The following is an 18,367-nucleotide window of genomic DNA, read 5'->3' on the forward strand; positions in this document are numbered from 1 at the left end:
ATCCCATGTCCCCCGGTGTCCCCATCCCATGTCCCCATCCCATGTCCCCTGTTGTCCCCATCCCATATCCCCATCCCAATGTCCCTCGTGTCCCCATCCCGTGTCCCCATGTCCCCATCCCATGTCCCCTGGTGTCCCAATCCCGTGTCTCCATCCCAATGTCCCTGGTGTCCCCATCCCATGTCGCTGGTGTCCCCATCCCCTGTCCTCCGGTGTCCCCATCCCATGCTCCCCGGTGTCCCCATCCTGTGTCCCCATCCCAATGTCCCTGGTGTCCCCATCCCATGTCCTCTGTTGTCCCCATCCTGGTGTCCCCATGCCATGTCCCCTGGTGTCCCCATCTCGTGTCCCTATGGCCCCATCCCAATGTCCCCGGTGTCCCCATCCCAATGTCCCCGGTGTCCCCATCCAGTGTCCCCATCCTGTGTCCCCATATCCTGATGTCCCCATGTCCCCACACCGTGTCCCCATGTCCCGATGTCCCCATGTCCCCATGCTGTGTCCCCATGTCCCCATGTCCCAATGTCCCCATGTCCTGACGCCGTGTCCCATGGCCCGATGCCGTGTCCCGTGTCCCCATGTCCCGATATCCCCATGTCCCCATACCGTGTCACATGTCCCGACGCCGTGTCCCGTGTTCCCATGCCGTGTCCCGTGTCCCCACGCTGTGTCCCCATGTCCCCATGTCTCCATGTCCCCATGCCGTGTCCCATGTCCCCACGCCGTGTCCCCATGTCCCAATGTCCACGTGTCCCCATGCTGTGTCCCCATGTCCCCATGACCCGATGTCCCCATGCTGTGTCCCCATGTGCCCATGTCCCCATGTCCCAATGTCCCCATGTCCCGACGCCATGTCCCATGTCCCCACGCCGTGTCCCATGTCCGCACGCCGTGTCCCATGTCCCCATGTCCCCATGTCCCCATGTCCCGATGTCCCCACGTCCCCACGCCATGTCCCATGTCCCCATGCTGTGTCTCCATGTTCCAATGTCCCCATGTCCCCATGTTCCGATGCCATGTCCCATGTCCCCATGCCGTGTCCCCATGTCCCCATGTCCCCATGTCCCCATGTCCTGATGCCGTGTCCCATGCCTCCACGCTGTGTCCCCATGTCCTGATGTCCCCATGTCCCCATGCCGTGTCCCCATGTCCCCGTGTCCCCATGTCCCCATGCCCCCACGCCATGTCCCCATGTCCCCATGTCCCCATGTCCCCACACCATGTCCCCATGTCCCATGTCCCCATGTCCCCATGTCCCCACGCCGTGTCCCCATGTCCCATGTCCCCATGTCCCCATGTCCCCACGCCGTGTCCCCATGTCCCCATGTCCCCATGTCCCCATGTCCCCACGCCGTGTCCCCATGTCCCATGTCCCCATGTCCCGGTGCCGTGTCCCATGTCCCCACGGCGTGTCCCGTGTCCCCCCGCGTGCCCAGCCATGGACCCCCCGCGGCGCGTGCGGCTGCGGCCGTGGCTGGTGGCCCAGGTGAGCAGCCGGCGCTACCCGGGGCTGCACTGGCTGGACCCCGAGCGGCGCCGCTTCGCCATCCCCTGGCGCCACGCCACGCGCCACCCACACGGGCCCCCCGAGCACGACACCATCTTCAAGGTGACCGGGGACGCGGGGACACGGGACAGGGGACATGGGGACACGGGGTGGGGGAGATGGGGACATGGGATGGGGGAGACATGGGGACACGGGATGGAGGGACATGGGGGCATGAGATGGGGGTGATGGAGACGTGAGATGGGAGGACATGGGGAGGTGGGATGAGAGTGATGGCAACATGGGATGGGGGGGACATGGGGACATGGGATGGGGGTGATGGGGACATGGGATGGGGGGACATGGGGACATGGGACGGGGGAACATGGCATGAGATGGGGGTGATGGGGACATGGGATGGGGGGACATGGGGACTTGGGATGGGGTGATGGGGACATGGGATGGGGAGACATGGGGGCACGAGATGGGGGTGATGGAGACAGGGGATGGGAGGACATGGGGACATGGGATGGGGGAACATGGCATGGGATGGGGGTGGTGGGGACATGGGATGGGGCGACATGGGGACTTGGGATGGAGGGATATGGCATGGGATGGGGGTGATGGGGACATGGGATGGGTGGACATGGGGACTTGGGATGGGGTGATGGGGACGTGGGATGGGGAGACACGGGGGCACGAGATGAGGGTGATGGGGGAGACATGGGGACACAGGATGAGGGTGATAGGGACATGGGACGGGGGGACATGGGGACACAGGATGGGGGTGATGGGGACATGGGATGGGGGGACATGGGGACATGGGATGGGGGAACATGGCATGGGATGGGGATGGTGGGGACATGGGATGGGGGGACATGGGGACATGGGATGAGGGTCATGGGGACATGGGATGGGGGGACATGGGATGGGGGGACATGGGGACACGGGATGGAGGTGATGGGGACATAGGATGGGGCCACATGGGGACATGGGATGGGGGGACATGGGGGCATGAGATGGGGGTGATGGAGACATGGGATGGGGGGACATGGGGAGGTGGAATGGGGGTGATGGAGACATGGGATGGGAGGACATGGGGAGGTGGGATGAGAGTGATGGCAGCACGGGATGGGGGGGACATGGGATGGGGGGACATGGGGAGGTGGGATGGGGGTGATGGGGACATGGGATGTGGGGACATGGGGACATGGGATGGGTGTGATGGGGTGGGACACATGGGGACCTGAGATGGGGATGATGGGAACATGAGATGGGGGGACATGGGGGCATGAGATGGGAGTGATGGGGAGGTGGGATGGGGGGACATGGGGACATGGGATGAGGGTGATGGGGACATGGGATGGGGGACATGGGGATGTGGGATGGGGGTGATGGGGACATGGGATGGGGGGACATGGGGGCATGAGATGGGGGTGATGGGGACGTGGGATGGGGGGGACATGAGGACATGAGATGGGGGAACATGGGGACATGGGATGGGAGGGACAGGGGGACACAGGATAGGGGAACATGGGATGGGATGATGGGGACATGGGATTGGGATAATGGGGGACATGGGATGGGATGACAATGGGGACACAGAATGGCGGTTACAGGGGGGATGTGGGGACATGGGGACACAGGATGGGGGTGATGGGGACATGAGATGGAGGGGACGTGGCGATGTGGGATGGGGATGAGGACATGGGATGGGGGGACATGGGGACATGAGATGGGGATGATGGGGAGACATGGGGACATGGGATGGGGGTGATGAGGGGACATGGAGACATGGTGGTGGGGGTAAAGGGGGGACATGGGATGGGCATGATGGGATGACAATGGGGACATGGAATGGGGGTGAAAAAGGGGACATGGGACAGGGGTGATGGGGTGACCACAGGGACACAGGATGGAGTGACAAAGGGACATGGAATGAGTGGGATAGTGGGGGGGGGTGGGACATGAGAACAAGGGGACACAGGATGGATGTGCCAGAGGTGATGGGGTGACAAGTGGGACCTGGGATGGGGGTGTTGGGTGGCACAGGGGACTTGGGACAGGGGTTATGAGCAATGGGGTGACAGGGGGACTCTGTGGCGGGTGCTGGGACATTGGGGTGACACAGGGTCCCCATGTTGGGCTGCTGGGTGACTTGGAGTCCCCTGGTTGGGCTTCTGGGATGTTGGGGTGACACGGGGTCCCCTCCCAGGCTGATGGGATGTTGGGGTGACACAGGGTCCATGTGATGGGTGCTGGGACATTGGGATGACACGGGATCCCCATGTTGGGGTGCTGGGGTGACTTGGGATCCCCAGATTGGGCTGCTGGGACATTGGGGTGACACAGGACCCTTGCGTTGGGATGCTGGGGTGACTGCGGTGTCCCTCTGGAGGGTGCTGGGACATCGGGGTGACACTGGGTGAGGGAGTGGGGTGCAGCAGCTCCGGGGTGACACGGGGTTCCCTCCCAGGTTGGGGGGATGTTGGGGTGACACGGGGTCCATGCGGTGGGTGCTGGGACATCGGGGTGACACTGGGTGACCGGATGGGGTGCCGTGGCTCCAGGGTGACAGGGGGTCCCGTCCCGGGTTGGTGGGACATTGGGGTGACACTGGGTGAGCGGGGGGGTGCTGCGGCTCGGGGGTGACAGGGGGTCCCGTCCCGGGTTGGTGGGATGTTGGGGTGATACTGGGTGAGTGGGGGGGGTGCAGTGGCTCCGGGGTGACAGGGGGTCCCGTCCTGGGTTGGTGGGATGTTGGGGTGATACTGGGTGAGTGGGGGGGGTGCAGTGGCTCCGGGGTGACAGGGGGTCCCGTCCTGGGTTGGTGGGATGTTGGGGTGACACGGGGTCCATGTGGTGGGTGCTGGGGCATTGGGGTGACACTGGGTGACCAGGTGGGGTGCTGCAGCTCTGGGGTGACACAAGGTCCCCTTCCAGGCTGGTGGGACATTGGGGTGACACTGGGTGAGCGGGTGGGGTGCAGCAGCTCTGGGGTGACACGGGGTCCCGTCCCGGGTTGGTGGGATGTTGGGGTGACACAGGGTCCCGTCCTGGGTTGCTGGGACATTGGGGTGACACTGGGTGAGCAGGTGGGGTGCAGCAGCTCCGGGGTGACACGGGGTCCCGTCGCGGGTTGGTGGGACGTTGGGGTGACAGGGGGTCCCGTCCCGGGTTGGTGGGACATTGGGGTGACACTGGGTGACTGGGGAGGGTGCCGCGGCTCCAGGGTGACACGGGGTCCCGTTGCGGGTTGGTGGGACGTTGGGGTGACAGGGGGTCCCGTCCTGGGTTGGTGGGACGTTGGGGTGACATGGGGTCCGATCGTGGGGTGCTGGCGCCAGGCGTGGGCGCAGGAGACGGGGAAGTTCCGGGAAGGGGTGGACGCCCCCGACCCCCCGAAGTGGAAAGCCACCCTGCGCTGCGCCCTCAACAAGAGCCGCGAGTTCCGCCTGCTGTTCGACGGCACCAAGGCCACCCCGCTGCGCCCCTACAAGGTGTACGAGCTCTGCGAGGGGCCCCCCGCGGGTACGGGACGGGACGGGGACGGGGACGGGACGGGACGGGACGGGACGGGACGGGGATGGGGACGGGAGGACACCTGCGTTGCAGCCCCCGCCATGGCCAGCGCGCCCCGACACCCGCGGGGACCCTGCGCCCCCAAAGCTCCAGCACCCTGCGGAGCATCGGAACCCACCGAACATCAGCACCCATGGGGTCCCAGGACCCATAGAGACCCTGCGCCCCGTGAGGTTCCAGCACCCAGCAATATGCAGCACCCCAAAATTGCTCAGCACCCCGTAACATCCCAGCAGCCCATAACATCCCAGCACCCCATGAAGCATCGGAACCCCACAAAACCTCAGCACCCACGGGGTTCCAGGACCCACAGAGACCCTGCGCCCCATGAGGTTCCAGCACCCAGCAATATGCAGCACCCCATAACATCCCAGCATCCCATAAATACTCAGCACCCCAAAACTCACCAGGCACTCCAAAACTCACCAGCACCCCATAAATACCCAGCACCCCATAAATACCCAGCACCTCGTGAAACATTGGAACCCCACAAAACCTCAGCACCCCATGGGGTCCCAGGACCCATAGAGACCCTGCACCCTGTGAGATTCCAGCACCCAACAATATGCAGCACCCCAAAACTGCCCAGCACCCCGTAACATCCCAGCACTCCATGAGGTCTCAGCACCCCGTGAAGCATCGGAACCCCACAAAACCTCAGCACCCCATGGGGTCCCAGGACCCATAAAGACCCTGCGCCCCATGAGATTCCAGCACTCAGCAATATGCAGCACCCCATAACATCCCCGCACCCCATAAATACCCAGCACCCCGTGAAACATCAAAACCCCACAAAACCTCAGCACCCATGGGGTTCCAGGACCCCACAGAGACCCTGCGCCCCATGAGATTCCAGCACCCAGCAATATGCAGCACCCCAAAACTCACCAGCACCCCATAACATCCCAGCACCCCATGAAACATCGGAACCACACAAAACCTCAGCACCCCATGGGGTCCCAGGACCCCACAGAGACCCTGCACCCCATGAGGTTCCAGCACCCAGCAATATGCAGCACCCCAAAACTCACCAGCACCCCATAACATCCCAGCATCCCATAAATACCCAGCACCCCAAAACTCACCAGGCACTCCAAAACTCACCAGCACCCCATAAATACCCAGCACCCCATAAATACCCAGCACCTCGTGAAACATTGGAACCCCACAAAACCTCAGCACCCCATGGGGTCCCAGGACCCATAGAGACCCTGCACCCTGTGAGATTCCAGCACCCAACAATATGCAGCACCCCAAAACTGCCCAGCACCCCGTAACATCCCAGCACTCCATGAGGTCTCAGCACCCCGTGAAGCATCGGAACCCCACAAAACCTCAGCACCTCATGGGGTCCCAGGACCCATAAAGACCCTGCGCCCCATGAGATTCCAGCACCCAGCAATATGCAGCACCCCAAAACTCACTAGCACCCCATAACATCCCAGCACCCCATAAATACCAGGCACCCCATGAAACATCAGAACCCCACAAAACCTCAGCACCCCCTGGGGTCCCAGGACCCATAGAGACCCTGCGCCCCATGAGATTCCAGCACTCAGCAATATGCCAGCACCCCATAACATCCCAGCACCCCATAAATACCCAGCACCCTGTGAAGCATTGGAACCCCACAAAACCTCAGCACCCCATGGGGTCCCAGGACCCATAGAGACCCTGCGCCCCATGAGGTTCCAGCACCCAGCAATATGCAGCACCCCAAAACTGCCCAGCACCTCATAACATCCCAGCATCCCATGAAACATCGGAACCCCACAAAACCTCAGCACCCCATGGGGTTCCAGGACCCCACAGAGACCCTGCACCCCATGAGGTTCCAGCACCCAGCAATATGCAGCACCCCAAAACTGCCCAGCACCCCATAACATCCCAGCATCCCATGAAACATTGGAACCCCACAAAACCTCAGCACCCCATGGGGTCCCAGGACCCCACAGAGACCCTGCGCCCCATGAGGCTCCAGCACCCAGCAATATGCAGCACCCCAAAACTCACCAGCACCCCATAACATCCCAGCACCCCATAACATCCCAGCACCCCATAAATACCCAGCACCCCATGAATACCCAGCACCCCAAAACTCACCAGCACCCCATAACATCCCAGCACCCCATAAATACCCAGCACCCCATAAATACCCAGCACCCTGTGAAGCATTGGAACCCCACAAAACCTCAGCACCCCATGGGGTCCCAGGACCCCATAGAGACCCTGCGCCCCATGAGGCTCCAGCACCCAGCAATGTGCAGCACCCCAAAACTCGCCAGCACCCCATAACATCCCAGCATCCCATAAATACTCAGCACCCCAAAACTCACCAGGCACCCCAAAACTCACCAGCACCCCATAAATACCCAGCACCCCATAAATACCCAGCACCTCGTGAAACATTGGAACCCCACAAAACCTCAGCACCCCATGGGGTCCCAGGACCCATAAAGACCCTGCGCCCCATGAGATTCCAGCACCCAGCAATATGCAGCACCCCAAAACTCACCAGCACCCCATAACATCCCAGCATCCCATAAATACCCAGCACCCCATGAAACATCAGAACCCCACAAAACCTCAGCACCCCATGGGGTCCCAGGACCCATAGAGACCCTGCGCCCCATGAGATTCCAGCACTCAGCAATATGCAGCACCCCATAACATCCCAGCACCCCATAAATACCCAGCACCCTGTGAAGCATTGGAACCCCACAAAACCTCAGCACCCCCTGGGGTCCCAGGACCCCATAGAGACCCTGCGCCCCATGAGGTTCCAGCACCCAGCAATATGCAGCACCCCAAAACTGCCCAGCACCCCATAAATACCCAGCACCCCAAGACATCCCGGCACCCATCTATATCCTGCACCCCGTGTGTCTCTGGAACCCACCAGGGATGTGGCACCCCAGAAAGTCCCAGGCACCCCACAAGGACTCTGCACCCCATGGGTCCCCAGCACCCCACCCAGCACCCCACAACTCCCCAGCACCCCATGAGATCCCAGCACCCAGGCATATGCAGCACCCCAAAACTCCTCAGTACCCCAAGAGGCCCCAACGCCCCCCAAGGACCTGACACCCCACGACCCCCCGCACCCCCAAATCCCCGTGTCCCCCAGCCCGTGTGTCCCCTGCAGATGACGCGGGTGAGGATGACTATGGCTGCGAGGAGGAGGACGATGACAACCAGGTAGCTGGGGGGGACACCCCCAAACCGGGGACACCCCGGGGGTCCCTGTCCCCCCACCCCATAACCGCCGCTCTGCTCCCCCCAGCTCCAGGGGATGATGTCGCTGAGCATCAGTGGTGAGGGGGGCACTGGGGGGCGTGGGGTGCAGGCCCCAGAGGTTTTGGGGGGCTACATGCACCCCATGACCCCCCACTGTCCCCCAGACCCCCAGCATGGGGGGGACCTGCTGCCCCCCTACCCCTGGCCTGAGGAGGACCCCAACTTCAGCACTGGCTGCCCCCCAGGGCCCTTCGTGCCGCCCCCCCCGGCGCTGCTCCCCGGGGATGTGGGGGGCACCCACGGGACCCCCGAGCTGCCCCCCGCCCCCCAGACCGGGCCCCCCTTGGGGCCCCCGACCGCCTGCCCCATGGCCCCCCTGGAGCATGGGACCCCCAACCTCCTCATCAGCCCCCACATGCTGCCGCGTGAGGAGAGGGGGGCACTGGGGTGGGGTGGCCGTGGGGTGGCTGGACATGGGTGGCCATGGGCATAGGGTGGCCGTGGGGTGGTTGGATGGGGTGGCCATGGGCGTAGGGGGGCCATGGGGTGGTTGGATGGGGTGGCCATGGCTCTGGGGTGGCCATGGGGAGGTTGGATGGGGTGGCCATGGCTCTAGGGTGGCCATGAGGTGGTTGGATGGGGTGACCATTGCTCTGGGGTGGCCATGGGGAGGTTGGATGGGGTGGCCATGGCTCTAGGGTGGTTGGATGGGGTGGCCATGGCTATGGGGTGGCCATGGCTCTAGGGTGGCCATGGGGTGGCTGGATAAGGATGGCCATGGGTGTAGGGTGGCTGGATGGGGGTGGCCATGGGCATAGGTTGGCCATGGGTTGGTTGGAGGGGGTGGCCATGGGTGTAGGGTGGCCATGGGGTGGCTGATAGGGATGGCCATGGGTGTAGGGTGGCTGGATGGGGGTGGCCATGGGCATACGTTGGCCATGGGATGGCTGGATGGGGGTGGCCATGGCTGTGGGGTGGCCATGGGGTGGTTGGATGGGGTGACCATGGGTATAGCATGGCTGTTGGGTGGTTGGACATGGATGTCCGCAACTGTAGGGTGTCCATAGGTTGATTGGATGTTGGTGGCCATGGGTCTGTGGTGTCCATGGGGTGGCTGGATGGGGTGGTTGGACATGGGTGGCTATGGGTGGGGTGGCTGGATGGTGGTGGCCATGGCCATGGTGTGGTTGGACATGGATGGCCATGGGTGTGGAGTGGCTGGATAGGATGTCCATGGTTGTAGGTTGCCCATGGGGTGGTTGGACAGGGTGGCCATGGCTCTGGTGTGTCGATGGGGTGGTTGGATGGGGTGGCCATGGGCATGTGGTGGCCATGGGGTGGGATGTCCATGGGTGCCCATGGCTGTGGGGTGTCCATGGGGTGGTTGGATAGGGTGGCCTTGTCTCTGGGGTGTCCATGGGTGTGGGATGGCTGGCTGGGGTGTCCACAGGTGTGGTGTGTCCACAGGGTATGGAGTGGCCATGGGATGACTGGGTGGGGTCTCCATGGGTGTAGGTTGCCCATGGGGTGATTGGACATGGGTGTCCATGGGTGTGGGGTGCCCATGGGGTGGCCATGGGCATGTGGTGGCCATGGGTTGGTTGGACATGGGTGGCCATGGGTGTAGGGTGGTTGGACATGGGTGTCCATAGGGGGTTGGATGGGGTGGCCATGGGCATGTGGTGGCCCTGGGGTGGCTGGACATGGGTGTCCATGGGCATGTGGTGGCCATAGGATGGTTGGACATGGGTGTCCATGGGTGTGGGGTGGTTGGACATGGGTGTCCATGGGGTGGTTGGATGTGGTGGCCATGGGATGGTTGGACATGGGTGTCCATGGGTGTAGGGTGCTTGGACATGGGTGTCCATGGGGTGGTTGGATGTGGTGGCCATGGGCATGTGCTGGCCATGGGGTAGTTGGATGGGGTGGCCATGGGCATGTGGTGGCCCTGGGATGGCTGGACATGGGTAGCCATGGGCATGTGGTGGCCATGGGGTGGTTGGACATGGGTGTCCATGGGGTGGTTGGACATGGGTGGCCATGGGCATGTGGTGGCCATGGGGTGGTTGGACATGGGTGTCCATGGGGTGGTTGGACATGGGTGGCCATGGGCATGTGGTGGCCATGGGGTGGTTGGCCATGGGTGCCCATGGCTGTGCGTCCCTGAGGGCGGCTGGACCGTGTGTCCATGGTGTGATCCCCACCGGGCCATTGACACCCACGTCCCTCCACCAGTGACCGACCTAGAGATCAAGTTCCAGTACCGGGGCCGCCAGGTGTGCGTCCTCACCATCAGCAACCCCCACGGCTGCCGCCTGTTCCACAGCAGCCTGGAGCCCACGCAGGAGCAGGTGGAGCTGTTCGGGCCGCTGACGCTGGAGCAGGTCCGCTTCCCGGCCCCCGACACCATCCCCAACGAGAAGCAACGCTTCTACACCCACCAGCTGCTGGACGTGCTGGACCGGGGCCTGATCCTGGAGCTGCAGGGCCAGGACCTCTACGCCATCCGGCTCTGCCAGTGCAAGGTCTTCTGGACCGGCCCCTGCGCCGGCTCCCCCGCCGGCCCCAACCCCATCGAGAGGGAGAAGAAGACCAAGCTCTTCAGCCTGGAGGGGTTTCTCAACGGTGAGAGGAGATGGCGGGGAGGGGGTGTCCTCCTGTGACCCTTGAGGAGGTTGGATGGGGTGGAGAGATCGGCTGGGATGGGGGGACACCAGCGGGGATGTGGGGACACCAGGCTGCATGTGGGGACCTGGTGGGATGAGGGGACCAAGATGGGATGGGGGACAGCGAGCAGCCCAATGGGGACCTGATGGCATTGGGGGACCAAGCTGGGATGGGGGGACACCAGCTGGAATGGGGGTCTAGGTTGGGGTGGGGTGACCCCAACAGCCCATGGTGACCTGATGGCAAGGTGGGACACCATCCATGGTGGGACACTAACTATGGTGGGACACTGTAGTGGGACACTAACTATGGTGGGACGTCATCCTTGGTGGGACACCATCCATAGTGAGACATGATTTATGGTGGGACACTATCTATGGTGGGACACCAGCTGGAATGGGGGTCTAGGTTGGGGTGGGGTGACCCCAACAGCCCATGGTGACCTGATGGCATGGTGGGACACCATCCATGGGGGGACACTAACTATGGTGGGACACTGTAGTGGGACACTAACTATGGTGGGACGTCATCCTTGGTGGGACACCATCCATAGTGAGACATGATTTATGGTGGGACACTATCTATGGTGGGACACTATGGTGGGACACTAACTATGGTGGGACGTCATCCATGGTGGGACACCATCCATAGTGAGACATGATTTATGGTGGGACACTATCTATGGTGGGGCACCATCTATGGTGGGACATCATCCATGGTGGGACACCATCTATGGTGGGGCGTCAACCACAGTGGTATGCAATCCATGGTGGGACACTATCTGTGATGGGATGTCATCCATGGTGGGACACCATCCATGGGGGGACGACATCCATGGTAGGACACTATCCATGGTGGGACCCTATCCATGGTGGGATGCCATCCATGGTGGGACACTATCCATGGTGGGACATGATCCATGGTGGGACACTATCCATGGTGGGACCCTGTCCATGGTGGGACGCCATCCATGGTGGGATCTTGTCCATGGTGGGATGCCACCCATGGTGGGACCCTGTCCATGGTGGGACACTACTCATGGTGGGGTGTCATCCATGGTGGCACTGGGACCACATGGCCTCACCACAGCCTTGGGCCCCCCAGGCCTCATCCTGTTCCAGAAGGGCCAGACCTCCACGCCGCCCCCTTTCGAGATCTTCTTCTGCTTCGGCGAGGAGTGGCCTGACCAGAAGCCCAAGGAGAAGAAACTCATCACGGTGCAGGTGAGAGGCCAAGGGCCACCCCGGGGTGCCAGTGTCCCCCACGGGGTGTGACAGTGTCCCCCACGGGGTGTGATGGTGTCACCATGGGGTGTGACGGTGTCCCCGCGGTGGCGGGTCCCGCAGGTGGTGCCGGTGGCGGCGCGGCTGCTCCTGGAGATGTTCTCGGGGGAGCTGTCCTGGTCGGCCGACAGCGTCCCCCTGCACATCTCGCACCCCGACCTCAAGGACCGGCTGGTGGAGCAGTTCAAGGAGCTTCACCAGCTCTGGCAGCACCAGCAGCGGCTGCCGCCGGCCCCTCCGGCCCCCGACCCCCAAACCGGGGCCTGGGGACTCCCCCCGTGACACCGGGGACACGCACAGCGTGGCCACCACGCAAGGGGACAACCCCGCTGTGTGCCCATGGGTGTCCCCGCTGGTCCCATCGCTGTCCCCACCCCCTGGAGATGCTGGGTTCACCTCCCCACAGTTTTGGGGACACCGGTGACACCCACAGCATGGCCACCACGCAAGGGAAGAACCTCGGTTGGGTCACCCATGGGTGGTCCCATTGCTGTCCCCACGCCCTGGGGATGCTGGATTCACCTCCCCACAGTTTTGGGGACACCGGTGACACGCACAGCGTGGCCACCACGCAAGGGGACAACCCCATTGTGTACCCATGGGTGTCACCGGTGTCCCCACCCCCTGGAGATGCTGGATTCACCTCCCCACAGTTTTGGGGACACTGGTGACACCCACAGCACGGTCACCACACAAAGGGACAACCCTGCTGTGTACCCATGGGTGTCCCCGCTGGTCCCATCGCTGTCCCCACCCCCTGGAGATGCTGGATTCACCTCCCCACAGTTTTGGGGACACCGGTGACACGCACAGCACGGCCACCACACAAGGGGACAACCCCATTGTGTACCCATGGGTGTCACCGGTGTCCCCACCCCCTGGAGATGCTGGATTCACTTCCCCACAGTTTTGGGGACACTGGTGACACGCACAGCACGGTCACCACACAAGAGGACAACCCCATTGTGTACCCATGGGTGTCACCGGCGTCCCCACCCCCTGGAGATGCTGGATTCACTTCCCCACAGTTTGGGGGACACTGGTGACACCCACAGCGTGGCCACCACGCAAGGGGACAACCCCGTTGTGTACCCATGGGTGTCCCCGCTGGTCCCATCGCTGTCCCCACCCCCTGGAGATGCTGGATTCACCTCCCCACAGTTTTGGGGACACCGGTGACACCCATGGCACAGCCACCATGCAAGGGGACAACCCCGTTGTGTACCCATGGGTGTCACCGGTGTCCCCACCCCCTGGAGATGCTGGATTCACTTCCCCACAGTTTTGGGGACACTGGTGACACCCACAGCACAGCCACCACGCAAGGGGACAACCCCGTTATGTACCCATGAGTGTCCCTGCTGGTCCCATCACTGTCCCCACCCCCTGGAGATGCTGGATTCACCTCCCCACCCTCCAAGTTTTGGGGACACCAGGGACACACACAGCGGGGACAACCCCGGTTGGGTCACCCATGGGTGGTCCCATCGCTGTCCCCACCCCCTGGAGATGCTGGATTCACCTCCCCCCAGTTTTGGGGTGAAACAGCAAGAAAGTGGATCTGCACTGGAGTCTGAGCCCCCCCAGGGCTGGGGACAGTGGGGACAGGGCTGGGGACAGTGGGGACAGGGCCACCCAACCAGACGTGACAGCAGAGAAGAACCAGCCCAGAATTCGCCTTTTCACTTGTTTTTTCCATTTTTTTTGGTTGTTTTTTATTGTTTTCCGCCGCGCCGGCTCCGCCCCCGCGGGAGCAGCTCCCGCCCGCCCCCCGCTCCAGCCGGGCCCCAAACCCACCAAAGAAACCCCAAAATACTTCAAAGAAACCAAAAACTGAAACTTCCAAAAAAAAAAAGCAGCAAACCCAAATATAATATTTCTATATTGAAAGAGTCCGTCCCGCTGCGGCTCCCGGGGCCCCGCGGGCAGGACACGGGGGGGACGGACCCCGCAGCCACCGGCTTTTCCTAAATCTATTTAAAACCCCCCGTTTTGTTTCCTGACAGAACGTTTTGTTGTGTGTGTTGGTTGTTTTTTGTAACGATGGCATTTTCCCGTTTCACAGAGTTTTTCGGCTCCGCTCTCTGGTTTCGCTCCGCTGGGCGGTGGCGGTTTGGGGGGTTTTGGTGTGTTTGTCACTCCCCCCATGGGGACGCGGGTCCTGGAGCCGCCGTCGCGCCGGGCTCGGGGACGCGCTGGAGCGAGGGACGGCCCCGGCCGCGGGAACGCGGCTCAGTGTGGGACACATTCTCGGTATTTTTCTTCGTTTTCTGTCTTTTAATTAGAAGACATTCCTGGGGGAGGGGCCGGGGGTCAGTCCTTGTCTGGGGTGACACGGCTGCAGTGTCACCACAGGGCAGGGGACGGTCCCCTTGGGGTGACGGGCCCCATGGGGTGAGGGTCACGGTGGGTCAGGGACAGGGCTATGGGGTCCCTGTGGTGTGATGGTCCCCACGGGGTGACAGTCACCATTGGGGCAGGGAATTGTCCCTGTGGAGTGACGGTCCCCATGGGGCAGGGAGAGGATCCCATAGGGTGACAGTCCCCATGGCATGACCCATGGGGTGACATGGCTGCAATGTCACCACAGGGCAGGGGACAGTCCCCGTGGGGTGAGGGTCACCATGGGGTAATGGTTCACTGTGGGGCAGGGGATGGTCCCCATGGGGTGAGGGTCACTGTGGGGCAGAGTGACAGTCTCATAGGGTGAAGGTCACCATGATGTGACAATCCCATGGGGCAGGGTGAGGGTCACTGTGGGGCAGGGTGACAGTCCCATAGGGTGAAGGTCACCATGATATGACAATCCCATGGAGCAGAGTGAGGGTCACTGTGGGGCAGGGTGACAGTCCCATAGGGTGAAGGTCCCCGTGATGTGACAATCCCATGGGGCAGGGTGAGGGTCACTGTGGGGCAGGGTGACAGTCCCATAGGGTGAAGGTCCCCGTGATGTGACAATCCCATGGGGCAGGGTGAGGGTCACTGTGGGGTGGCGGTCTCCATGGGGTGACAGTCCCATGGGGCAGGGGGTGGTTCCCGTGGAGTGACCGTCCCCATGGGGCGGAGTGACGATCCCTATGGGGTGAGTGTTGCTGTGGGGCAGGTGACAGTCCCATGGCTTGAAGGTCCCCGTAGCGTGACTGTCCCATGCGGTGGAGGACGATCCCCGTGGGGTGACGGTCACCACAGGGCAGGATGAGGGTCCCGTGGGGCGGGGGTCCCGCGGGGTGGGGGTCCCGCGGGGGCTCTCACCTGGGGGCGGGCGCCGTGTGGGGCAGGAGCTATCGGAACAGGCGGGTGAAATCCCTCAGCGCCCAACACACTTGTTTACATTCCTCAGCGCTGCAAAGACACGGGTGACATCAGCAGGGTGACATTCGGGGGTGACATTCGGGGGTGACATTCGGGGGTGACATTCGGGGAGCAGGGAAGGTGTCCTACACCCCAACAGCCCCGTGGTGGAGACAGGGGGATGCCCGCTCAGCCCTGAGGTGCTGGGGACATGTAGGGACATTGTCAGGGCTGGGCAGCCCCTGACTGTCCCCAGAGGGGACCTGTGTGTCACCAGGGTGGTGGCCGGACACACAGACCCCCCGGGGAAAGGCCCAAGCGGGGATTTGGGCTCTGGGATTTCCCTGAGGCTGAGACAGAGCCAGGCGGGGGTGCGGGAGCGACTGGGGGCCGAGCGGACAATGTCCCCAAACTGGGGACCGGGAGTGTGAGGCCAGGCAGAGGGGACATCCCAGGTCGCCCCAGGGGCTGATCTGGTGTTGGTGGCGGTTGGTGGCTCGAGGACAGTTCACAGGGCTCGGGCAGGAGCAGCAAAACCCACGTGGGGCTGGAAAGGTGACACCGGCATCCCACAGCCAGACTGTCCCCAACTGGTTTGTACTGGGAATGGTCCAATGAGCCGCCGGAGTGGCGTCACTGGCAGGGGGTGACATGGTGACATCCTGCCACCCCCTCGGCTCCTGCGGACACGCTTTGGGAGATAATTCACAGCAGTGAGATGCGTGACAGAGCTTTGGAGGGCAGGAGGTGGCCAGGTGACACCCCAGGGATGTCCCCTGTGCGCGGTGACGCTCACCTTGTCACCTGCTTGTGGAAGTCTGTCAGCTGTTTGTGCGTGACCTGGATGGCTCCTCCCGTGGTCTCCTTGGGCAAACCCTTCAGCGAGTTCTCCAGCCAGCGGCAGAACGTCTGCGGGACGCGAGGACACGGACACGGGTCAGGACGCGACGCCCGCGGCAAGCGGCGCTTTGGGGGGTCGGGGGGGACCCCGCGGTTCTCACCGGCCGGTCGATCTGCATGATCTCCCACAGCACCTCGGCCACGTCGGGCAGCGTGTAGGGCGGGAGGCAGAAGCAGCACGTGTGCAGCAGCTGGTTGACGAGCTGCTGGCCCAGCTGGGTCATCACCTGGTTGATGAGCTCCTTCCGCACCTCAAAGTCTTCCTCGTGCTGCGGGAGCAGGGAGGAGAGGAGGATGGAAGGAAGAACAAGGAGACAGAAGGAAGAAGACAGTTAGAAGGAAGAAGACGGATAGAAGGAAGAAGATGGATGGAAGATAGATGGAAGGAAGGAGATGGAAGGAAGGAGATGGATAGAAGGAAGGAGATGGATAGAAGGAAGAAGATAGATAGATAGATGGAAGAAGATAGATAGATAGATGGAAGAAGATAGATGGAAGAAGATAGATAGATGGATAGATGGAAGAAGATAGATAGATAGATAGATAGATGGAAGAAGATAGACAGATGGAAGAAGATAGACAGATGGAAGAAGATAGATAGAAGGAAGAAGATAGATAGAAGGAAGAAGATAGATAGAAGGAAGAAGGAGTGAGGGAGGAGGAAGAAGGGAGGAAAAAAGGCGGAGGAAACAAAAAGAAAGAAGGAGAAAGAAAGAAGAAAGAAAGGAGAAGAAGGGGGTGAGCGGCGTGTGGGGCCAGACACGCCGCCCCTGGCTCTGGGAGCGTCTCCACCGCGGTGGCCTGGCTCCGGCGGCAGGACAGTGGTGACAAACCAGGGTGACACCCCGGGTGACTCACGTCGTTGGCCACCCCGGTGTGGATGAGGTCGCGCAGGAACTTCATGACGCTGCAGTTGGCGTCGCGGTGATCCAGGGTGGTGGCGGCGATGGCCCATTGCAGGATGGGGATCATCACCTGGCTGCGCAGCAGCGTGACCGGGCTGCGCTGGATGAACCTGAGGACAGACGGACGGATGTGAGGGGACACTGGGAAGGGAGGATCCTGCCCGTGGGGACCCTTCCACGAGGAGAGGGCGCTGTGGTGTTCCTGGTGCGTGTACCTGGCTGCCAGGCGGAACAGATCGTCCACAGTGTCCGGGTGGTTCTGGAGGCCGTTGGGCTGCTCGAGGAGCTGGAAGGTGGGGATGCACAGCGCCTGCCAAGGGTGGGGATTCGTTAGCAATTAGTCATGATTACAATGAGGCCGGGTCCTGCACTTGGGTCACAACAACCCCATGGACGCTGCAGCTGGGGAAGAGCGGCTGGAAAAGGAGCTGGGGGTGTTGGTGCCAGCGGCTGAACATGAGCCAGCGTGTGCCCAGGTGGCCAAGAGGCCACCAGCATCCTGGCTGGGACCAGCACTGGTGTGGCCAGCAGGCCCAGGGCAGTGACCGTCCCTGTGCTGGGACCTGGGGAGGCCAAACCGCCAATCCTGGGGCAGTTCTGGGCCCCTCACGCCAAGAAAGGCCTTGAGGTGCTGGAGCGAGTGGAGAGAAGGGAACGGAGCTGGTGAGGGGCTGGAGCACAATGTGATGGAGCGGCTGAGGGAGCTGGGGGTTCAGCTGGAGAACAGGAGCTGAGGGGAGACCTTCTGATCTCTGAACTGCCTGAAAGGAGCTTGGAGCCAGGGGGGTCGGGCTCTGCTCCCCAGGAACAAGCGCCAGGAGCAGAGGAAACGGCCTCAAGTTGCGCCAGGGGAGGTTGAGGTTGGATGTGGGGAACAATTTCTTCCCCAAAGGGCTGTGGGGCATTGGAACAGGCTGCCCAGGGCAGTGCTGGAGTCACCAGCCCTGGAGGGTTGGACAGAGATGAGGTTCTCAGGGACACTTTTGGGTTAAGGGTTGGACTCGATGACTTTGAAG

General features: G+C 62.2%; 2 protein-coding genes across 2 annotated transcripts in view; one reads left to right on the forward strand and one right to left on the reverse strand.

Moving 5' to 3' along the window:
• Window positions 1–1,438: 1,438 nt before the first annotated feature.
• Window positions 1,439–12,537, forward strand: IRF5 (interferon regulatory factor 5; the record flags this gene model as incomplete). The annotated part of the gene is made up of 8 exons (XM_080359835.1): window positions 1,439–1,609; window positions 4,834–5,017; window positions 8,214–8,266; window positions 8,352–8,382; window positions 8,470–8,730; window positions 10,541–10,930; window positions 12,077–12,195; window positions 12,319–12,537. 8 exons carry the CDS (start codon window positions 1,439–1,441, stop codon window positions 12,535–12,537), a joined length of 1,428 nt encoding a protein of 475 aa, XP_080215961.1.
• A 1,582-nt stretch (window positions 12,538–14,119) lies between these two features.
• Window positions 14,120–18,367, reverse strand: part of TNPO3 (transportin 3) — a 35,477-nt gene continuing 31,229 nt past the window's right edge. The window contains exons 18-23 of the mRNA XM_080360540.1: window positions 17,567–17,661; window positions 17,305–17,461; window positions 16,548–16,715; window positions 16,343–16,455; window positions 15,508–15,597; window positions 14,120–14,549 (exon numbers count right to left, since the gene is read on the reverse strand). Coding sequence (XP_080216666.1) covers window positions 15,537–15,597; window positions 16,343–16,455; window positions 16,548–16,715; window positions 17,305–17,461; window positions 17,567–17,661 — 594 coding nt within the window. The 3' untranslated portion in view covers window positions 14,120–14,549; window positions 15,508–15,536. The remainder of the gene's footprint in view (window positions 14,550–15,507; window positions 15,598–16,342; window positions 16,456–16,547; window positions 16,716–17,304; window positions 17,462–17,566; window positions 17,662–18,367) is intronic.

The sequence above is a fragment of the Nesoenas mayeri genome (genome assembly GCF_963082525.1).
Source record: "Nesoenas mayeri genome assembly, chromosome: 1".
In the NCBI taxonomy this organism is placed as follows: domain Eukaryota; kingdom Metazoa; phylum Chordata; class Aves; order Columbiformes; family Columbidae; genus Nesoenas; species Nesoenas mayeri.